This window comes from Dunckerocampus dactyliophorus, chromosome 16 (genome assembly GCF_027744805.1).
Source record: "Dunckerocampus dactyliophorus isolate RoL2022-P2 chromosome 16, RoL_Ddac_1.1, whole genome shotgun sequence".
Taxonomy (NCBI): Eukaryota; Metazoa; Chordata; class Actinopteri; order Syngnathiformes; family Syngnathidae; genus Dunckerocampus; species Dunckerocampus dactyliophorus.
Genome location: NC_072834.1, coordinates 9,117,880 through 9,142,718, shown reverse-complemented (window position 1 = coordinate 9,142,718; position 24,839 = coordinate 9,117,880). Strand labels below are relative to the sequence as shown.

Below are 24,839 nucleotides of genomic sequence, written 5' to 3'. Positions count from 1 at the left end.
TCATTTGAGTGTATTCCTCATGAATTAAGTATTATAATGAACCTTGAAGACCATTCTAACAATATTTGAATAGTCATTTTTGTATTACCGAAGGGGGGGGGGCAGTGTTCCACGGTTATGGTTCCAAAATTCTGCAATTTCTGGAAACATGAACCGGTTCTTGGTTATGAGGGTGTTTTTTTTCCCCTTGTCAAGCGCTGCGCATGTGATTCTCTCCACCCACTCCATCATGCTCATTTGTGGTTGTTTCCTTACTTAAATCTTGCGAAAGCTGTTGTTTCATCTCTGCCAAATAGACTGAGCAAACCAGTGAAGCCATTGTGATATTTACACATTGCAGTCAGGCGTGCAGGGGAGGTGTGAAGATATTTACTATGTGGAACCTTGTTGAGTTCAAATCTGGTGTGAGTCCAGCAGGTACTGTCCATCAATCTATCAATCTATCTCTATCTATCTGTCTGCAATAAATAATAATAATAATAATAAATACATTATAACAAAATGTTCCACCATTATTCTTTTTGCTCCAAATGCATAACATAAAATGAAATAAAATAAAATGGTTATACACTTTTTGGGACAGTATATATATAATAGTAGTAATAATAATAGTAGGTTGCATAGTGGCCTAGTGTTTAGCATGTTGGCCACACAGTCGAATACTGTAGTTTGAATCTCCGTTGGATATCTATGTGCCTCAGCCCAAAGTCAGCACACCCTAATGAGAATTAAGCAGCACAGAAAATGAATTAATGAATATAATAATAGTAATATTAATAATAATAATAATACATACACATAAATATATTAAAATTCAATGGTCCACCATGATTTTTTAATAGTTTTTCTTTCACTAATTAAAAAAATAAAATAAAATAAAAACACAAAAAAGGAATATAATAAAATGCAGTGCAGTGCATTATTTTCATCATTCATCTATCATTCTTCACTTGTAGACATTTATTTTATTTAGTGGGGTGTTCACCGAGGACCGCATACTGAAAAATCAAAGGACACGAGGGGCCACTTATATATTTATTACTTATATACATATTATGTATATTTATATGCATATATCATTTTTTTATATATTATTTTAATCTATGTATTTTTTAAATTGTGCAAAAATGCGAAAAAACTTTATAAATATTTAAAGACAAAGCTATATGTTATTTTTAGTTATTAGTGACAACATTTCAGCTTTTTTCCCTTTTACTTTGTGTCTTTTTGCTCTATTTTTTCCGTTTAGTTAAATTATATTCAGTGTTGCGGGCCACAAATGAACCCCGGGCCACACTTTGGCCCCCCCGGTTTCGTGCTTTATTCCAATGTTGATCAGTTGTTCAGGCTTACAGTACATCATCACATTGCTCAGTTAAAAAAAATAATAACATACACACAGCAGGCCCTTTTTCCTGCGTTTACTGAAGTGATGATGGGATACTTTCATCAGCAATTACGCTCATGAATTTTTCATGGTAGATCCATAACCTACTGTCTGCTGTGTTCACTGGCAGCTCACCTCCCATTGTTGTTCACCTCAGAAGAGAAATTAGCACATACGCTACATTTAGCTTCAAAAGAGCCATTGATGTGTGCTGTTTTTTATATTTTTCTACATGGTTGTTCAGGAGTACACCTGTCCCAGGAATAATGTCAGGTTTGGAGCTCTGAAGCGTATATAAACAGGATAAACCCAGCCTGTCAAACAACCTTTATGCCTTATTACCTTTTCTCCTCCAGAGGGGGCGCCACATGCTACTGCAGCAAGGTTGTTATGTCCTTCAGGCAGTAGATTGTTGGCCAAGTCTTCACCCACCGTGTTGGTGGTTGGTATTTTCAACCAAGTGCTGACAGGAGTGGCATCTTTGGCCAAAGTTGGACCTGCTGAGAAATGAGATGAGAGGAGGGGACTAGGATGAGGATGCAAAGGTATACCTGCCAAAAACTTTCTGGCTTCACACGTGAAGGCCACATGAGGATGTTGGCTTCTTTCTCCAGCGTCCTTCCACGTCACCATCTGCAGATATAAAGGTGAAGTCCATTTTTTATTGAAATAGTGCTTTGGAAAGTTGGAAAATTCAGTCATTCAACAAGAAAAAGTGCAAAGAAGTCCATAAAGAAAACAATATCAATTTTGCAACAAAAAGCCTGTATCTATGTTGAAGACAAGGAGTTACACAACTAAATAGCTTGTCAAACTTAATCCCAGTTAAGATAATGGACTATAAAGGTAAAACTGACTGTATAGTAACAATATTGTGATGCACCAAATGCTTTATTTGCTTAGAGCCCTATTCAAAATTCAAAAACAGACATTGTTCAACTGCTTCATCATTTTACAAAGACATGAAACAAGCTTTCTGGCCATAAAAATATGGTTGGATGTATTTGGTGGTGAAGAACTTGATCTCAAGCCTATAGTTTTGTCTATACTGTATAGTGCCGAGCCAGGTTAGCCCAGAGTCCGTAACTATTGCCCTACTGCAGGTATAACGTGCGCTATATCTCTAGGGAGGAGGCTGGGGAAGAGAGGGCACTGCATTCACTCCACCGGTGGAAGAGGAGGCTAACCTTTAAGAAAAATGTTAGAACGAGGGTAATCTTCAGACGTAGGAGCATACAGCGGTGAACTAGAGTTCACCGTGTATATCTCCTGCAGCAGCGGTACAAATGTGCAGGTGGAAGGTCATACACACTAAACCCCAATGATACAGTACATATCCCTATCTCAGTGTTCTTCATTATTCACTGCAGCGTGTGCTGTTTTCTTTGCATGGTTTCCCTGGGACATGCTGGCTGGCAGAAAGCTGTTCAACTTTTTTTTTTTTTTTTTTACTTTTTTGAAATTTATAGGTCAGTTGAGTCTGTATGAGAAACATTTTCCACCAGAAGTACAGGAGGAAAAATTGATTGGCAGTCATGGAAATGGCAACACGACTACTACTTCCGCTGTGTTGTAATGAGTTTTTAGCCACATATGCAAATATCTTGTACAGGCTATGCATTTTTAATGAGGTGCATTATTCTTGCTGTTTGCATCTGTATTAGAAATCCCGCTCAGTATGATGTAGTGCAGTTCTACACCACTGCAAACTACCGCTCTAAACTCAGGTCTCTGCTGTAGGTCCAGGACAGCAGGGCGCTCCTAACAATATAGAGGATCTTTGACCAGTGTTTTTGGATCCTTAATCGCAACAGTAAATAATAAAGGTTCTTTTACCAGGGTGCTTAGTGTAGGTCCAAGCCAGAAGATCGCTCCTGTCATACAGATATAGAGGATCTTTGGCTTGTGTTTTTTTCTTTGTATGTTTGTTGTTTTAGTTTGTTGCAGTTGGCCCTGAAAAGAACGTATTCTGCTAAAAAAAAAAACAGTGCGGTCCTGTCGGATAGAGCAGTGGTCCCCGACCTTTTTTGACCCACGGACCAGCTTGTGTTCCCACAGTTCTCCCGCGGACTGGGTGTTGGGGGCTGGGGTGGTTCGTACATTATAGCGATCTAATTTATCTTATTTATGAGGTATTGTGTAAAACTAAGACATGAATAACATCAAATTAAAAGCACAAAATGAATGCCGACCCACCATCCACCAGTTCAAGTTCCAGCCAAGTTTTTCCAGAAAGATGATTACATCGCTGTTTGACGTGTGTGGGAGAAGGCAGTGCGCTAGCATAAATTCACTTGAGACAAATGTGCACATTAGCACTCAATAAGTCATCCAAACTTACCTTTATGCATTCCCACATAGTATCAGCATTTGACACCAAGTATGAGGTGAAAGAAAAATGGTAAAAACACAGTAGTAGTCTATCTGTGCGGCATGAGATAAAGTTAGCACACGCACAAAGGACATGCGTCAAGTGAGACGGATGTAACAGAGAGAATCCGGCCACTTTTCAAAATAAAACATAAAAAAAATGAAATAATGGAAATATTTTTTTCTTTCTGTGCGGCCCAGTACCGGGCCGCGTCCCAGGGGTTGGGGACCACTGGGATAGAGGATCTTTGACCGGCAGTTTTGCAGACCATCGTTAATAAAATAGCTCAAATAATAACGGTTGAGGCACGACTGGCGGCTTCCTGCTTCCACTTAATTTACATGACTTCAGATGTATAGTCTTTGCATATGAACCCTTGTTGAGGCCAAATACATTTTGTGCAATATGCTAACTTCTTGTGCAACATTGTCCATACCATCTGTCCATCTTTTGGAATAACTGTCACAGAAAAACCCTCAAAAATCCAAAGAAAAAAAGGTCAAGATTTTACCCCGAGATGAGCTCTTGCAAGATCTAATCATTTATCTTTAATGATAAATGTCACAGTTGAACAGCTACAAATGTGGCCAATATTGGTGGATGTTTCTAATCTCTTAGAGCTTCTGATGATGTCTATTTTCTCTTCCATAGTGATGACATTTCTGCTCCTGCTCTCTCCGGACTAATTCTCAGTATTTTTATAACTTCAATTCAGCCTTAATGCCTGCATTTAATGACAAATGATCACAGAATAGCATGAAGACAAAGAGCACACTGTTTGAGTGGAGATGTGCTTTGTAAATAAAGTACAATGTAAATATTGGCAGTCACATAAAACACAAAAAGCTCACCTCTTCTATTAGTCCAAGTAGCTTTAATGTAATAGTGCTGGAAGTTGGGTACGCCTGTGCTATCATGATTGTTATGATAAAGATGTTTGAATTTTATTCTGTTAATTGTGTTATTTTTAACAAAAAAATATATTATTGAACAATTAATTTCCCATGTATTAGTATTACTGCAAAACAGGCACCAAATTATGCAATTAAAGGCAAAAAAACCTCCAAAACAGGTGCGTTGGTTGGCCCTGCCACCGAGGTGTCCCTTATAGATTTTTGCAAGTTGGCAACCATACCAGTTAATTTTATTTTATTTTATTATTATTGAATATTTTTTGTTGCTGACAAAACGTCTGCTCCACACTTCAGCCCAGTAGTTGACGGTAACACGCAAATGAGGTAGTTTCCCAACCCACATTAACTCCAGAAGGAGACAAACACCAAAGAAGAAGAAGGCGGGCCGATGTGTGTGAAAAGATGGCGGTGTTGGAGTACGTATCGGTAATACAGTGAAAATGAGAACAAATGTCAGTGTTTACTTTGCAAGTCGATTTCAGCGTGCGGCCCTAAATTTTCTGCTCGCGCTCCTAAAATTTGTGCTCCGAGTAAAAAAACGTTAGTCTGGAGCCGTGGGGATAGACTGTACAGTATCCATCCGCGGCCGTTGCATGCATGCATCTTTGCAGCATGCAGCACGCATTCGTCCGCTGTGTGTGATTAAACAAGTCGGTCCAATGTTTAAGGACTAAAATTAAACAATTAATTAGTTTATGGGGGTGCGGACGTAACCACGAAACGACAAACGTTTTTGCATGTGGCCATCAGTGGACACCCCTGACTAACACCCCTGCATTCAGGCAATAACTGCGGATGACGTTTTTGCTGTTATTGCCTCTATTTAAGACACACAGGCTGTTGCATAGTTGGAATACTTTATGCACTCCAGTCGAGCGAAGGGTCAGCTGGGGAAGTGCAGCTTTTTTTTTTTTTTTATCAACATTTAGTTTATCTTGCCATGATATGGTTCTGTCTCCATGGCAACTGCCTCTGCCATTTCTCCTGATGTACAATCCACTGGAGGTGGTCCGTGAAAGCGTGCAGAAAGAGCAGAGTTTTTCACTTATGAAGAAGGTTTAATTTTTGGCATAGCGGGGTGGGAAAAAGTTTTCCAAGTCATGTCCATATACTGTAACTTCATTTCCATACACAGAAACTTAGATATCACTTGGCAACTGTCCACCAATCACAATGAGAAGCTCAAAATAATTAAGTGTACCGCATCTCTTTTTTTTTTTTACGTTCTCAATCACCATACAAGTGTAAAAAGAAGCTAAACACAGAGAGGTGTAAACTCGAGTTATACTACTTGTAATTTTTGTAGTATATTCTGCACATTACTAGCACCTCCAGAACTGGAGGGGGGGGGGGAGTACCGAACGGTACTTGCCGAACGGAGTTCCAATGATGCTGATGTCAAAGAAAGCTCAGGAATAAGAGTCACAAAAAGCCCCAAAAATGAAGTGAAGCTGGCAGAAATGAGCTCTCATGAGGTGCGCTCACCTCGACATCATCCGTCAGATTTGTCCGTCTTTTGGAATAAGCCAAAAAATGCCTAAATGTTTCCTGAGCTGTCATCATCAGCTGCCATCTCTCCCAAATGGTGAGATAGCCAAATGGTGAAGGTGGTTTGAACTTCCGGCTTTTCCTTATGGAAGGCACCTTTAGAAACAATAGCCAAACAGTCTCTTCCATTGGCGTCCAAGATGTTCAAAGGTTAGACACACACACACACACACACACGCGAGCACACAAACACACATTCTGAGTTTCTGCTACTGTAAGTGGTTACCATAGCGACCGCACAGTGAGGCTGATGAAGTACAGTGGGTCCATCTCACGTGGGAGACGGTGTATATTTATAGAAGCAATGAGCGCGATGTGGTCAGAAATGAGATGATACACATGTGTTGCATTTTGCTTTTGTGAGTCACTCCAACCACTTTGAACTACAAATGTGTGAGGATGTTGGGAAATGTGCCACAGGGAATATGCAGTGGAATTTGTGGTTTTTATTCACACGCACACAAAATAAAATATTACATCTTGTTGTGTTATGACAAGTCTCCAATCTGCTGGCGTTGCATCAAATGCCGACTGCATATCATGACATGTTTAATTAAATCCACATTGTGTGGAATTACGAACTAATTAAAATCATTTGATTTCTGAAGCATGTCCCCTTATCTCGCACGAGTAATTGTACTTCCCTAAATGGACATAATTGAATAGCGTCGCAGCATTCCATTGTTCCCATGGAGGCACATGTACAGTAGCGCCGTGCAATCCATCATTATCACGCCGCCTCTCATCTCCACGCACACCTTATAAGTCTTAATGAATGCTTCCAGTGATTACATCCTGCACAAAGTGTTGTCTGACAAATAATGGCCTCCCATTATTTATAACTGTTCACTCAAAACAGACTTGTAAAACTAAAAAAAGACCAATTAGAGGGAATGGATGAATGAGACCAAGCGGGATGGTGATCATAAAAACATACAGGATGATCAATACGACAGGATTATTACTTATAATAACAATGCAGTGGGTCAATTCCATTTTAGGGTGCCATTCACACAGATCAGATCATCAAACAAATTTAAAGTAAATGACAACACAACTGAGCACAAAATGACGTTTTTAAATGAAACTACATGGCCCTGTGTGGGAAAAATGATGCTGCATTTCAGAAAAAGAGCATCATACCAACAGTAAAATATGGTGGTGGTAGTGTGATGGTCTGGGGCTGTTTTGCTGCTTCAGGACCAGGAAGAGTTGCTGTGATAAATGGAAGCATGAATCCTACCGTCTACCAAAAAATCCTGAAGGAGAATGTCCGGCCATCTATTCGTGACCTCAAGCTGAAACCAATTTGGGTTCTGCAGCAGGACAATGATCCAAAACACACCAGCAAGTGCACCTCTGAATGGCTGAAGAAAAACTAAATGAAGATTGTGGAGTGGCCTAGTCAAAGTCCTGACCTGAATGTTATTGAGATGCTGTGGCATGACCTTAAAAGGACGCTTCATGCTGGAAAACCCTCCAATGTGGCTGAATGACAACAATTCTGCAAAGATGAGTGCTAACATCATCTGTATCATACATGCATTGTTTTGCGTTGTTTGGAATGTCGTAACCCTAAAGGCCCAAAAAGCCAAAGAAAAGGCAAAACACATGCATTATTCTTTGATGTTTACTGTACCTGTGAGGTACAGTATGTATGCTAACATCTCATCTCGATGTCAACCACAGCATCTGTCCATCTTTTGGAAGAATAATAAGTGTTGCCAAAAAAGGCACAAAAAGCCAAAGAAAAACCATAAAAGATGCATGATCCTGATGCTCCTGTGAGGTACAAGTATGTTAGCGCACATCTCGTGCAGGATCAACTATAACATCGATCCATTGTTTTTAATGAGCTTCGCAAAAAAAGCTAAACAATCACCCATAATTCATCGTCTGAGTTTTGCACGACTTTTAGTCTGTCAAATTCCGAATAGCACGATGACTCAATAATCTTGGCATCAACATTGCCACCTAAGTGACATGCATCAACTTCTTTGGAAATAAAATAAGTGGACCATCCTGGACACCTCTTAGGTTGTGTTAGTGCTAGCATTAGCGCTAATGTTATTGTTTTGCGCTTAAAGTGTTTATTGCTTGACTTTTTCTCGTGATGCCAACATTATTTCCATTGGCTAAGACAGGATATGATTAGGGGTGTCACAAGATCTCGTGTCACAAGATCTTGCTAGAACTGTCCTGTGGACACTGGGCCTTGGACGGTAATAAATTAATTCACCACGCGATAAATGAAAATGAACCTGTTAATTTTGCAGTCCTCAATATATCGCCATGTGCATGCCTGTCTGATTTCCTCGTTTCCCGCCTCCAAACAGGCAGGAAGAGGTTCACTCTGTGCATTGCTTTCAGAACCTTGGTGTGTTTGTTCCATAGAACAACAGCATGGACGGAGTGAGACCTTCTGTCAGGCATGCAGTCTCTTTGTCTGAGTGAGTGGCGGCAGAGCTTCCAGCATACACACAGAGTGCAGAAGAGTGTAGTAGCCTCCTGTGTGTCTGCATCACATTTTTTCATTGTACTTTTCTTAAAAGTCGTGCTAAAATCTTGGCTTGTCTCGTTTTCATAGACCCAATCTCCTGTATCGTTTCGTCTCGACAACTGAGTGTCACGTGACACCCCTAAATATGAATGTAAAATTGTTTGCTGCTTTCAAGTATCTACAGATTTCCATTACTCAGACGTGCAAACAGACATGCACGGTGTTCAGACTGAATGTAGAAAGACTGTATGCAAGTAATATGCGCAAATGCCTAAAAAGCAAAGATGAATAAAGTCTGTGTGGGTGTTGACGTAAACCTAAAAGCTACTAAAGTGGGTTAGACATTAGTGGAAATGCTATTTAGCTCCAAAATATAGTTTCATGACTCATTATACAAGGCAAACTTTGCTCATTCATCAAACACAATCTATCCTTCATAATAAATGTGTTAGACACTCTTGATCCACAGTGATTCACTCTTGATTGCTTGTTATTTAAAGCATATTTTGGGATCATTACATAAAGTGTTTGGAGTACAAAGAGAGTGGAGCTGAAATATGACATTGCGTAATCAGCATTTTAATGCTGTCAGAAGACCATCCTATATTTCCCCGCCTCTCTCTCTCTGCCTCACACATGAATTTTTCATAACAAATGACTGTGATAGCGGTCAGAACGAAAACGTAATGCAGCGCTGAAACAAAGCCGCCGGTTGATCAATAAAAACAACTGTAAATGTCAGATGTTCGTTTTACTTTTCACCAATTCAAGTATTGTTAGGGTTGTTTAAAATGATGAAAACTAAAGGTGCCTTCCACAGAAGGCAAGACAAGTTTATTTATAGAGCACAATTCATACACAAGTTAATTAAATGTGCTTTACAGAAAAGAAGGGTAAAATCACTTCAAATCATTCCATAAAAACATAAAATCATTCTAAAATCCTTACATAAAGTTCCATAAATCATTCCATGAAACAAAAAAAGATTAAAAATGAAGAGTGCAGATAAAATACTTTCAGTTGTCATACGTACAGTTGAACAGAAGTGTTTTCTGCTTGGATTTGAACGCACATCTTCCGGAAGATTGTTCCAGATTTTGGCAGCATAAAACCGAAACGCAGCCCCACCGTGTTTAGTCCTGACTCGAGGCACCCGCAGGACACCAACTCCCTGAGCTTCCCAGAGCTCGAGATGGTTTATGTGGCTCTGACATGTCAGAGATGTACTTTAGCGCAAGACCGTGAAAAGACTTGTACACAAGCAGAGCTGTTTTAAAGTCTATTCTCTGAGCAACAGGAAGCCAGTGCAGAGACCTGAGTAGTGCTCATATTTCCTGGTTCACATGGCGCAATGCATACAATGCAGTTTTGGCAACATGAACGCTCCACTATTAAAGGTACAGTGTATACACACAAAAACTTTAGGTCCAACTGAACACTATAATGTGATCCAAAACAAACAATTTTCATTTTTGATAATCATGTTAATTGTTTGCATTGGTGTACAAATACAGCGTACTAACAGCTCTGCTTCCAAGTTTCCCCAAGCTTTTTTTCAGCTCATGATGGCAAATTTAGCATTTGGTTCTTCTCCATAAGGGTTGCATGGTGGTCCAGTGGTTAGCATGTTGGCCAACACAGTAACAGGCTGGAGATCAGGAAGACCTGAGTTCAATTCTACTTTAGGCATTTCTGTGTGGAGTTTGCATGTTCTCCCCGTGTGTGTTTTTTCTCCGGGTACTCCGGTTTCCTCCCACATTCCAAAAACATGCATGTTAGGTTAATTGGTAAAATTGTCCATAGGTATGAATGTGAGCGTGAATGGTTGTTTGTCTATATGTGCCCTGCGATTGGCTGGCGACCAGTCCAGGGTGTACCCCGCCTGTCACCCGAAGTCAGCTGGGATAGGCTCCAGCATGCCCCGCGACCCTAATGAGGAGAAGCGTTATAGAAAATGGATGGATGGGTTCTTCTACATGATCCAAACATGCTAAAATATCACATACTGTAGTACTATAACATTGGCTTACATACCTTACATAAACTAATGGTAAAGAATGCAAAATACATATTTTTACTCCAAAAAGCAAAAAAAAATCATCAATAAATCACCCGTGACACGTTTTGGGATAGTTTGGATTTTTGACATGAATTTGTATGACATCCCCATATTGTCTTAAGAAACCAAACTCTTTACTTAAATGTCCCCAGCAAATAAGCGGAACTACGTTCCTCGTCACGGATCTCCGACCAGCACTGGACTCACGGGACCAATTGGGGGGGGGTAAGTCGCTGTTGATGCACTACACTGCTAATGGGGGTGTCATACAACTTCATGTCAAATAATCCAAACCATCCCTTTAAGGTAAACAAAAAATATTAAATAAAACCTTTACAAACATACTAGTAATAGCTACTGTATATCATGTATAGCGTGATGAAACTTCTTTTTTATGTACCCCTTTTTCTACAGAGCTCATTTCGTTAGATAGTATGGTGACCATGTGAGTATTTATATGGATATGAATCAAAAAAGCAAGCGGCGACTTCAAATGCACCTGCATCCCCTACCTTTTGATTAGAGATTTCTTTGATTTTGATTGAGCTTGTCTTTATGCATGATGTCATGAGATTGTTCTGGTGTACCTAATGTCGTGGCCGGTCAGTGTACGTACTGTACATCATACAGTACATAGTACACATTGTCAAGGGGGCAAAAGGGTGGTTAGCATGTCGGCCACACAGTCAGGAGATCGGGAAGATCTGGGTTCAAATATCCGTTTGGGCATCTCTGTGTGGAGTTTGCATGTTCTCCCCGTGCGTGCGTGGCTTTTCACCGGGTACTCGGTGTACCCGGTTTCCTCCCACATTCCAAAACATGCATGGTAGGTTAATTATAGACTGTCCACAGGTATGAATGTGAGAGTGGATGGTTGTTTGTCTATATGTGCCCTGCGATTGCCAACTAGTCCAGGGTGTACACCGCGTCTCGCCCAAAGTCAGCTGGGATAGGCTCCAGCAGTGAGGATAAGCGGCATAGAAAACGAATGGACATATTTTTTCTCAAATATAGAATAAAACTTTCTTTTTACTTGTTTTTGGTAGTAAAGGTGAGGTTCACGAGAGGTTAAAGCTGCAAAAAGTAAACATCGATATTGACCAACCACTCGCTATATCTGCATGAAATGGCCAAAAAAGATACAATGCTGGCTGGCACTAAAATAAAATCCTGTTTTTAAACATGCTTTACATTACATTTTACGCCATGGGTCTTTGCTGCTCTGTCACTAATCTAGAAAAAAAAAGGAAAGACTTCCCCCCCTGTGCCATTAAAGCATCGTGGTGCAATGGCATACGCGTCAACCTGCAAAGTCAAACGACAAATGTTCGATCACCACGCTGTGCTTTATTACATTTGGCCTGTTTTTGTTCGTTTGTCTGTTATTTTGTTCTAAAAATAAATGATGCATTACTCCAAAATATGCATCTAATTAAATTCAGGTTTGAGTCAAATAACATAAAACTATCTTTTAAGGGTCAGTTAAGTCCTAGAGATGTAGTGACCACAAATATTATTACTATGCTAGACAAAGGATTACCTGGGGTTCTAATTGAAATACTGTTCCCTTGAATTTTCCCCACAGGAGGTAACCAAATATATACTGAATCTTTACAGGTGTGTCTAATTAAGTGTTTAGTTAGATTTTTGTCATATTTCAACCCATTTCATTCACTTTCTTTTCCCTCTTGTACTGTTTGGGGTTGCGGGTGAGCTGGAGCCTATCCCAGCATCCCTACCTTAATCTGAGAAACAGCTGTCAGTATGATAAACATATTGTTAAATGAGGATATCCTTACAAAGGCAGTGGGATCAACCTAATGTTGTGTCCAAGACTATATCGAAATGATAGATATCAGGTTATTATTATCATTTCTCTCCATCAAACTTATTTTTTTTCCCTTGCAAAATTCCCTTCCCCTCCCCTTCTCGTATGTCCATCCAACGCTCTCCACTCTTAAAACTCCTCTTTTTTTTCGAACTGAGCGTTGAGGCTGAGTCTGGCGCACTGGAGAGGAAGTCAAGTCGTGCTGGACTGGACTGACGCGCCATTCCTCGCAACTCGCCTTTATTTAAAAAAAAAAAAAAACAACATGTCCACACATGATGATGGCATGTGTGTTTTTGCATAGCTCTACGCGGATTTCTACTTGTTTTGTCTGAATTCGTGCAAGGCATGGATTTCCTTTTTGTGTGCTTCTTTCTGTCTTGGTGAGTCGCAAACTCTGCTTTGGACTTTTTTTTTTTTTTACGCACGACGCTATTTTGGCACCACTTCATCAACTCCTTTATGATTTGTCATATTTTCTGCGCACATGTGCTTTAGTTACAGTGTCGGCTGTGTTCGGGGGAATCAGCACAGCGAGAGCAGTATCTATTTGGACAACATCACGCGTATATTGGATAGATTACTGGACGGCTATGACAACAGGCTGCGACCTGGATTTGGAGGTATGTTTTAATTACATATCGTACTTGTTTTTCATTTGAGTTTTATAGTGGATAAAGTTGCATCCAAGTTGGCAGGTTGGAAAGGTGGCTTTGATTGGCATCTGGGCAAATAAAACACAGTAGAAAGGTGCTCTAGTCCTTAAAAGAAAGTACAGTAAGTACGAAAATAGTGCAAAGACTATTTATTCACTTGAAAACCATTTATTGACATTATTGTCTAGAAATGATATAAAATGCATATTATTTGATTTGCATGTTTAATTTGGTATTTTATTTACATATTTATTGTTATTTAAATGTGTGTGTAATTATTTTTAGAGGTGTTTGTCATAAGACTAAATGAGATTATTTTATTTATTTATACTTTTAAACGTTTATTTTATTTATATATATTTATATGAATATGTTTTGGATTTCTTCACATTGATTTATTTTAAAAACAGACTTTAGAGGTTTGTGTTAAGATATTAGCAATACCTACACAACTCACCAATAGCAGTAAAAAAAAAATATATTAGTATATACTTTGTAATTTTTATTTTATTTATTTATACTGTATTTATACATATATTCCCCTTTTTTCTTTCTATTTGTGTGGCAAAATATGAAACTAGCCTGGCCTATATGACCCACTCCCATGCTGTAGGTCCAGTCACAGAATTTAAAAATACGTATTATTTTATTTACATATTTTCTTTTTTTCATTTGATATTTTTTGTGTATGTATTACATTTTTTCTGTGTCGTAGGTCATGTCACAGAAACAAAAAATAAATAAATATTTTATCGCATTGGTATATGTATTTTTACATTTTTATGGTACATATATGTGTATATATATTTAATCTATATTATAGTTGCACAAGCTTTACATTAATTTAAAAATAATAATAATAAATATATATATATATATTTATATTTATAGATAGATAGCTAGATAGATAGATAGATATATTGAAACTTTTAGGTTTTTGTGTCAACATATGAGACACTAAAATGCCAATACAACTTATTCCATGCTGTAGGTCCAGTCACAGAAGTCAAAACGGACATCTTTGTTACCAGCTTTGGACCCGTTTCAGATGTGGAGATGGTATGTAAACAAGCACCCACCAAGGTTAATTCACCCCTTGTCATGCACATGCGTGTGTGTACTCTACGTTTGTGTCATTATGAAAAGAAACGAGAGCAAATGTGTGCTATTTCTTTTTTTTTTTTCCTGGTAACTCAAGTCCTGGCTTTCCCAGCCTTCATTATTCCAGCATTTGGGCATGATGTCATTAGTGCAGCTTAGTCGGAGTTTAATCTGGCTGACAATCTCCCCCCCTCCACCCCCCACCCCACTTTCGTTAGAGAAGGAGAGATGTGGCTGATGTTGCGGACGGGATAGGCTGCATCATGGTTACTCCTGACATGGGATAGGCCGGCCGAGCGAGTGCTATGTGTCTTTTGAATGTGATGCTCTTCGAGGCTCGAGGCTTTTTATGTGCTTTCTAAAGCCTGCCTGGACCCAAAGTGTGATGATGGTTGGTCTGTTTAGCAAGGCACGGGGGAAGCGAGCTCGCCAAGTTTCCAGTTTCCAGACTTACCACCATGTATCTACTCATGTTCACCTCGCTGCCAGTGATGACAAAATCATTTTCTTGACAAAACTTTTTTTGACGAAAACAACACAGTGATGAGCTAAACATGACTCTTTCATGACTAAAACGTGACGAGTCGTGTGTGAGTTTTCGTTGACGAGACTGGGTGAAAATGTTGAGTGGGTGGTCTGTGACGGTGGTCCCCAACCTTGACCCACGGACCGGCTTGCGTTTCCACAAATCTCCCGCGGAACGGAGGGAGGTGGTTCCTACATTCTAGCGATCTAATGTATGTTATTTACTGTGTATTATGTCAAACTAAGACAGTAACTACATCAAATGAAAAGAACAAAGTGAATACAGACACACCAGTACAAGCCTGGCGAATGTTTTTCAGAGAGAAAATTATTACGCCGCTGTTTGATGCGTGTGGTAACAGGCAGTGTGCTAGCATGAATAAACCTGAGGTCGTGCGCAAACAGATATGCACATTAGCACTCAATAACGTCATCAAAACGTACCTTTATGTATTCCCACATGGTATCAGCATTTGGGACCAAATATGAGGTGAAAGAAAAACGGCAAAACTACAGTATAGTAGTCTATCTCGGGCCGCACGGTGGCCTAGTGGTTAGCATGCTGGCCACATAGTCAGGAGATCGGTAAGACCTGGGTTCGCGAGTTTGGATGTGCGGGGGTTTTCTCCGGGTACTCCGGTTTCCTCCTACATTCCAAAAACATGCATGTTGGGTTAATTGGCGACTATGTCCGTAGGTGTGAGTGTGAGTGGCTGTTTGTCTGTATGTGCCTGGGCTAGCGACCAGTCCAGGGTGTACCCCACCTCTCACCCGAAGTCAGCTGGCATAGGCTCCAGCATACCCCTGCGACCCTAATGAGAAAATGGATGGATAGTCTATCTCTTCAGCATGGGAGAAAGTTAGCAGACGCACAATGGTGCATTCAAGGACCGTCAAACAAAGTGGGACAGATCACCGCTCACAACATAAATATGTAAAAACTCTGATTTGTAACTGTATATTTAAAATAAAACAATAGCCCGTATTTCCTAAATTGATATGCCTTGACATAAAAATGTATGTAGTTATTTACAATTTTTTTAAAGTGAATTTTTCTATATCATTGCACCTGAAAGTTTCCCGTGGCCCAGTTCGGCCCCGTTTACAGACCGATACCAGGCTGTGACCCAGTGGTTGTGAACCTCTGGTATCAGACGTTTAAAATGCATGTGTAGGGTCGCAAATACTGAATCGCAAATACTGTATTACTAGAAAAAAATCTTAAACTAGTATCTATTCCACAGTATATGTATATATTATTAGACTAATATATATTAGAATAACATAAATAATTCAGCTAATTCCTTATATTTATGTCTATATTAATACGTAATAAAAAAAATAGTAAAAATAATTCAATACATGTGACTAATCTTTTTGTAATATAGGTTTTAGCTATTATTATTACTTACTTTTATATCTTAATGCTCCATAAGTGCACCTAATGAAGTAGAAGTAGTGATTTTTTGTAGTCTTTTTGTTAGTTTGAGCATATGTAACCCTTTTTTTGGGGGGGGGTGGGAAGGAACCAAATTTGGTGACAGAAGCAGGTCTTCAAAATGGACCAATGATGCATGACGATGTGTCGAGATAGATACGTGTGAGTTTTCCTTGCAATTCATCCCCCCAAAAAACTAATGAAAACGATTAAAATGTTATCTAAAAATATAACGCACATTTTTTATTTATTCTAATAGCATGCATTAAAAATATGTGAATTTTGTGTGTCTATGTGCCCTGCGATTGGCTGGCGGCCAGTCCAAGGTTTGAATTTCCATTTTAATAAGTAAGTTATTAGAATGAAATATATATTGTAAATGAATAATAAAACATATTATCTTTTCAGAAAGATAAAAGTGAAAGTGGAAATGCCGAAATGGGATTCAGCATTTGAGTATTTCCAGTTCAATGGAAATAGAGACATTTCTTGATGTTACAGTTCCTAAATGTTTTGGGGACAAAGGTTCCAGAACCATTGTTGACTATGGAAGAATAGTCCTGTGTAAAAACTGGCACACGCTGCCAATATTGTACTCAGTAGGTACCCCATATGTCCGTCTCTGCAGGTTAGAACAGTAGTAGAATCATAGAGGTGATAGTAGTAAATACATTGTACACAAATTATAACCCCTCCATCCAGGAATACACCATGGACGTATTCTTCCGCCAAACATGGATTGACGAACGCTTAAAATTTGAAGGCCCCATCGAGATCCTGCGGCTCAACAACCTCATGGTCAGCAAGATCTGGACGCCGGACACGTTTTTCCGCAACGGCAAGAGGTCGATCTCTCACAACATGACCACCCCCAACAAGCTGTTCCGCATCATGCAGAACGGAACCATCCTCTACACCATGAGGTAACGCAGCCAAGACCAGAATAGAATGATGGCTAGAGCCCTGGAAAGCAAATCAAACAAACAAAGCGTCCAAAGAGGATGCACAGACATGCGTAAAGCCATTCCAAAATAAAATATGTGCCATATGATTGCGAAAAGAGCCTTTGAAAGCCAATTCAAACAAACTGCTTTGTTCCAAAAAATAGAAGTTCCCCCAGAGCGACGGAGGGCACAAGCCCATATTTTTCAAAAAGAAATGGAACATCTCAATCTTCTTTTCAAAGTACAAACTAATAACGAAATGTAAACTGAATCTTCTTTTGAGTTGGGGTGGTAAACAAGGATGGAATTGCACTGTTGCTGTTGTTTCACTTTTCACTTTCCCTATCAGGGGTCGCCACAGTGAGTCAGTTGCATGAATGGTTTTGGCTTAGTTTTTACGCTGGATGCCCTGACGCAACCCTGGCCGGGAATCGAACCAATATCCTCTGCCATGAAAGGCAGCATTTACAAGGCTGGATTTACACAACATGGTTCAAAATCCTGATTATGTTCCGTCAAATATGTGACTACAGATTTACTTGACGCCAGCTCTGTGATGCACGTCTGCAAAACTACTGCAACACTTCCATTAAAAGGGAAGAACAACAGTCGATGGTGGCCAGTGGAGTAAAGCCAAGCTTACCTGCATCTTAAACCAGCCTTTTGGGCATCAGGATTGTTTAAAGCAGTTGTTTTCAATTATTTTCTGTCATGCCCCCACTGGGGGACAGAAATGTTTTTGCACCCCCCCAATTTGAAATACAATTGAGAAACTGATTATATCTATCTATTATTTATCTCTACTGTACAGACTGAAATTGAAACTGAAACCAGCAAAATGCAACAAAATGGAGAGCAGTGAAGTATACAAGCGTACTGTATTTAATAGGGGTGTAACGATTTGATTCCTATCACGATTGGTGGTTGCCGATACGATTCAAGGACGATATCGGTTCCTTTAGATCGATAAATCGATTCAATAACTTTTTAGCGAAAAATTCAACCAGCGTGACTGTGAAAGTACAAGCGATGTTTCCTAGATTACTGTTGTTTTTTGTAAAGGAATCGGGTATGAATTATTAATAATGCTGACATACTTAAGAATAAATTATCAATGAGTTCAAAAATGAGTTAAAAATGCAATACAAAATCAGGATGAACAGAGGGTGGTATAGCTTGCCACGATGAATTATTTACGTTCAATAGTGCAATCCTAACCTGCGCTTTGCACCCAAAGGTGAGGGACGTTATGCAAATTCCTCAGTAAATGAATGTGGCATTGTATCTTCAATTAGGTGTTGAAACTTTCTCAACCGGTACGGGCCGATGGCAGCAGGGGCTTTTTTGTGCTGTTAATCTTCCTAATCACAGCAGCCATTTAAAAGAATGGTGCACCAACTAGCCCGAATACACAAATGACAGAAGTTTTGCAGCACACATATATGTTTTGACCTGGACATGCTGCGCCGGATGATGATGTCACTAAGCGTCACTGCTACTGGACCGTAAACTACTGTCCGGAGGCGTACAAAACGTCCTTACTTTGCATATTGTCCCTGAAAATGAGTTTCAAATAAGGACAGATGAGTTAAATATGAATACTGAATCAAGTGAATCAACTGACCAAAAGACAAAGAAGTGAATTTCACAGGTCCACTACAACTCCTATGACCTCCACATACCCGGAAAACGATGATATCACAGACAGGCGGACTGAATCGAGTAACGTTTAACGTCTTTATCATTAAAAGTGCTAAAAAGACATGCATTCATATAAAGCCTGCCGTGCTTAAATCCAATGCTTTATTTCCTAGTACCGATGCAATAGATGGATTACCTTCTAAGCAACGTTAGATCAGTATATGTTGGCCGCAATGGCAACTTGCTGAACACGTAAGATGGATCATAGGAATATAAATCAATGTAGTTGATGGATCGTTACACCCCTAGTACTGAAGAGTGAATTGCATGCTGAGTACGACAAATCCATACATGTTGGCAGATCTGCATTCATGTTGAAAGTCCTCCCTGCCTCCCCCCCATCCCACTATTTGAGAAGCGCTGGTTTGAAGTAAGGCAGTGAGTGCACAATTTTAGATTTAAAGAAAGTCAAAGCAAAAGGATTAATCCAGGGCTGTTCAAACTTTTTCCATCGAGGGCCGCAAAGAGAAAAATCAAAGGATGGACGGGCCACTTTGATATTTATATTTTGTAAACCAAACCATGTAAATGTGCTAAGAATAGTTATGTACTTAAAGAAAAACTGCCTGCATCACAGCTTTGTGATATACTGTAGGTGAAAAATCCTAATTTCACTTTTTTTGCTTGTTTTTCCATTTCTGCAATTTTTTTTTTTTAATTTGACAAATATTTCAACATTTACGTGTTCTTTGTCTCATAATGTTATGATGTTATTCTCATAATATTTTTAAGATAGGATAGGATAAGATACAACTTTTTTGCAACCCAACTTTATTTTTTTTTTGGTTTTGTTTGTCATAATATGAATAATATGACGACTTCAGAAAATAACATATTTTTTAATATTTCTACTTTAATTTTAATATATTTAGAATTTTTATGTAATGTATTTATTATTTAATTTTAATAATGCTATCTTTTTTCTCATATTATATATGTAATATTACAACTTTATTCTCTGAAAATTGCTTTTTTGAATGCTCCCAGGATCACATTTCTCCCTTACTTGTCCTAATTTATGGGGGTTCCACTTTTGGATTTAAAATATGTATTAACTGGTTCACTGCTAATATTTTCACCAACTTCCAGCGTCTTTAACATCAAAACTGAAACATTTTTTAACATTTAAAGATGTAGGTTTTTAAATCAGAACTGGGTAGAGCTGCAGTGTAAAACCAGCCTTAGTTTCTGAAGGTACGAGACTGCATGAGATCATTAAAAAACAGCTTTTTAAAGTCAGGAGGATCCTCATTTAAACTTGCACTTGTGGTTTCAGAGCTAACAATGCATCAAATATGAAAAAAAACCCAGACGCTTCTCTCCATGTTCTCCATTCTGACAGATTAACTATAAACGCCGAGTGCCCAATGCGCCTGATGAACTTCCCGATGGACGGACACGCATGCCCACTGAAGTTTGGGAGCTGTGAGTTTTTGTTGTTGTTTGGTGAAGTGTCTGTGACAGATGGTGCCACTCTCAAATGATCAATGTGTCACTTACTGACTAACTGGCTGACAGCGCGCCATTCATAGATGTCAGTTTGAAAGAGGCAGCTCATTTAGGAAGCAAGTCTGTCAGTCAGGACATTAATTAACCAAGAATGTAATTATCTGAAAATCACAATCTAGTCTTTAAGATTTCAGTAGAAGTATCATGATTCTCCTTCAGAAGTGCTTAAATCCATTGCTGTCCAAGGTTTAATAGCCTTTGCCATCCATTCTGCGCAGATGCCTACCCTGTCAGCGAGATCATGTACACGTGGAAGAAAGGTCCTCTGTCTTCTGTCGAGGTCCCTCAGGAGTCATCCAGTCTTCTGCAGTATGACCTTATCGGTCAAAGAGTGTCAAGTGAAAGGCTGAAGTCCAACACAGGTGAGTTAAGGTCCAGTGATCACGGAATGATTGCAAGGCTGGGTGTTGTTTGAGACAAAAGTACTTCCTCTTCTATTGAAATTACGAACGTAAACAATTTGTATGGTTCAGTTTTTACATCGGATGTCTACCATAGGAGATCCCTTTATACCACCATTGGAGATCTCCATTGTCCATATCTTAGGATGGCTTAGCTCCAAACCAATGTAAATACATGACAGACACCAACATGTACCAATACTGCTATTACTACTACTACTACTACTACTACTACTGTTACACCTACAGGAAGTGACCATAGAAGATACAAACAGTATTATTCAGGACTGTAGGGACTGATAGGAAGACTTAGGTCTAAGTACAGGCTGGAAGGACTTTCACACTACATTTTCATCTTTTTAGTGTCACTGTTCTGTATAAATGGCAGCGACGAAGCAATTTTGCAAGGTTTCTGTGTGAAAGGGGCTCATGAAACAGCATCTACAGCTTAAAAAAATAAATTTGAGGAAAACAGAGAACAATGTAAGGGAACAAGAGCACTTACATGGGCAAATGTCAAAAACAAGCAAACAGTCCGAGATAGGTGTATGCAATGAATCATTCCATAAAACAAAAACTAATATGACATAATTGCGACAACAGCAGCCACATTTACGCTTACCCAGTTGCATAGATATGTACACTTTCACATCTCCTGTTATTGTGATACCAAGATCATCCATGTAGACATTATAGTTATTTTGGGTATGGCCGCTTCAGACCAGGTTTTTAGAGGCTAATCAATCATATCGCATAATTTCAAAACATAAACACAACCAATGCATTCTCTCTTAGGGGAATACGTCATCATGACCGTCCATTTCCATCTGCAAAGAAAAATGGGATTTTTCCTTATCCAGACGTACATTCCCTGTATTATGACGGTCATCTTGGCCCAAGTCTCCTTCTGGATTAACAAGGAATCTGTTCCTGCTCGGACAGTGTTTGGTAAGAAAATTCTATTTCAGTTGTTGTTGCTTCAAATGAAATTTTTGTCAAATTGCTATCACATTCCACCTCCCAGAAGTGTTTATAAGTATCCAGAAGTCAAATGAAAAAAAAAACCAAATAAATCCTTGAATCGATTGACTTCAACACCCACAGATTGAGCCTGATGCCAGTCTAACTTTGTAAACTTAAAGCAGCCATACTGTTCTCCGTTTCCCAGCACATTCAAACCCACTTGGTTCCCAAATAAGAACCGAGTTCATGCAAACAAAGGCAGACTGATTTTTTTGGGGTAACCTTTCTTCATTATCTCTATTCCTCCTCCACAGTGGTTGAGCTGAATTAATTGGAAATAAATGTCCTTTTTGAAATTGCTCATGCAAAAAAGGGCTGAGAGGGGGAGGTGGATGTTTATACTTGGCCTGCTTCTGAGCGCTCACAGGTTCCGCTCGCTCACATTACATTACGCTACACTTGCCACCAAGCTCTAGCCTCAGGAGCAGAGCGCTCCGAGAGAAACCGGAGGACGAACCAAGGAATAAAGACGACAGAGACAAAGCAAAGGGAGAAGTGTGTGGAAGTGTTCTTATCCCGTTTTAATCCCAGTCCCCCCTCATGGTGACTCTCAGATAGATTATGGTTGCGCTGGTGTTTAGGAGGAAGCCAGCAGTACAGCAAGCTTGCATGCATCCCTATCATTGCGTTCTTGGAAAGTTTGGGACCCTTGTGGGAAAAACACTGTTAAAAAGGAGAGGTTTTTGGTTATGGCGTTGGATTTTGTTTACATTGTTTGACCAAAGATGGATGGCACACACTGAATTTCAGTTCTGTATGGAGAGTCTGTTGCTGATTGGATCAGGCATTGCCCTGGTGTATCACAGAATTGAGAAGACGCAGACATCAGTCCAACGCGCCCAGCAGCTGCCCGTCATGATTGATGTGGTGGGCGAAGCCGTTAGCACTCTGACTGTGATCATGAATCACAACCAGGAAAACATCTTGGAGAAGCTTTTGGCTTTGCAAAGGGAGATGGATCGATCGAGAGACCAGGATGGACAAACAGAGTAGGCGAGTGTATTGGAATGCGACTACTCGCACTAACGCAAACAACCCCCTGGCACCTGCCTCGGTCGAGGTTGCTACCGGAACAACTCCTCCAGGAGGTTTGCTGCGTGAGATGCTCTGGATTCCTCCTACCCTTCCTTCACGGACACCTGTTGATTGCTGACATTGTCTGGGGCCCATTCAAGGTCGTCTCCATGGCAACTGATGTGTTATCGCGATGATATCCTGCGGACTGAGGCACCAAGATTGTGTGCTAGATGGAGCGAATCTCCAGGCCTATGCACACACACACATGCAAAGACATTCACGCACATGCACGATTGCTACACACACACCCTCCCCCATCCCACGCCTTCACCACTTCATCCCCCAGTGCTGACATGTGGCACCCACGGCACGTGCCTGGCATGGCTGCGATGGCTGTGGCTGGCTGCCGGCCTACGCTGGAACACCTTCACGCCTTTTTCCCCCTTCCCTGGTGCAAGTCTTCGAGTTCTTATGTTGTAAAGTGTGCTTATTTGTGCCTGTGTTGCCAACCATAGGACCATAGTTTGGAGTTTTTTCTCCTCGCCTCTCCTCTTTTTCTCACCTTTCCTCTCCCCCTTTTAGCGTCTAGTCATCTGTTCCTGGCCACCCCCCGTCATATTGTATGGTGTGTTGCATATTTACGGACGGGTGATTGCACGATTTTGCTTGTACCGCTGTGTAAGTGACAAGTAAAGGCCATTACCTTTCTCTTTGTCACCATTGGGATGCATGTGAACAGCGAGGTGACATCAAATGATACCATGGTTTCATCTTTGGCAAGTCTCAGGTTCTGGACCTTGTTGGTGAAGTCTGTGGAGTTGTGTGGGCCCTTGTCAAAGTTTGGAAGTCCATAAATGCAAGGTGTCACTTAGGCATACATGTACTATTTGTGGTCCAAAGTTCCTAGCAGTCCAACTTTGAGTTTTATGCAGCTTACAAAGACCTCTGATGCCAAAGTTATTCCAAAAGGTTGATGGGTTCGGCTAAGTCCTCCATTTGTGTGCGCGCTGGTGGAAGGTGCATTTAAGAGATGAAGGAGACTTAAAGCTATATAACACGAACACAGTACATTAAGACCAACGGTATATTATGGACTGCATCGTCAACATGCACTCTAAAAGCTTAAAGTCCCTTGAGCACAAGTCTCCCAAACTTAATTGAGTGTATTCTAATTTGTACCTACTTTTTTTCCTCTTACAAAAGCCCATAAAAGCCCCAAGCATTTCATTTCTGTCCCGTCTTTATAACATCAGCCCCCTCCTTCGCCCACTCATACTCTTTCTTCCTCCTGCCTCTCACTGCTACCCTGACAGCCCTTCTTCCATCCCCATCACCGTGCTTAAGCTTGAGACAGTCAGCATTGCTCATCAGAAACGGATGTACTTGTTTTTACAGTTTTCCAAGCAAGAGAGACATTATTAAGTCACATTAGGTCCCTCCTAATTTCCTTCGCTACTAATGAAATGTGCACAGCCCAAATTTGGGAAAAGCCAAGGCAGCAGTTTTCTATTACATTTTTGTCCTGCTTGCTGTCATGATGAAATTCAATTAGGTATATCATTTGCTATAAGTTTCTGAACAGCGAGGTTCCAGGTCAGCATTCTTATTTCAGTCAATATCATACGTAAATTGGCTTTTTACAGCTCTTTTCTAGATACTCTACGATGCTGTAAAAGAAGCAATAAAGGGAGAAAAATAATCTATATAATAATTTATCGTCCTCAAATATGCTTGAAATTGTATAAACTGCTTAACGGTCACTTAGTAAAATAAGTCAGCAAATAAAAATGGTAATATTAATAATAATACAGTGAGAATAATGCATTCATTTTATATAGCTCTTTTGCAGATACTCAAAGATGCTTTAAAAGTCGCAATGAAGATAGAAAAATGTATAATAGAAAAAAATGTAAATAA

General features: G+C 39.8%; 1 protein-coding gene across 1 annotated transcript in view; it reads left to right on the top strand.

Annotated features, from left to right (window-relative positions):
• Nucleotides 1-12,755: 12,755 nt before the first annotated feature.
• Nucleotides 12,756-24,839, top strand: part of gabra6b (gamma-aminobutyric acid type A receptor subunit alpha6b) — a 34,588-nt gene continuing 22,504 nt past the window's right edge. The window contains exons 1-7 of the mRNA XM_054755354.1: nt 12,756-12,990; nt 13,106-13,230; nt 14,255-14,322; nt 17,030-17,250; nt 20,315-20,397; nt 20,700-20,843; nt 21,678-21,830. Of these exons, the coding sequence (XP_054611329.1) occupies nt 12,956-12,990; nt 13,106-13,230; nt 14,255-14,322; nt 17,030-17,250; nt 20,315-20,397; nt 20,700-20,843; nt 21,678-21,830 (829 nt within the window). The 5' untranslated portion in view covers nt 12,756-12,955. The remainder of the gene's footprint in view (nt 12,991-13,105; nt 13,231-14,254; nt 14,323-17,029; nt 17,251-20,314; nt 20,398-20,699; nt 20,844-21,677; nt 21,831-24,839) is intronic.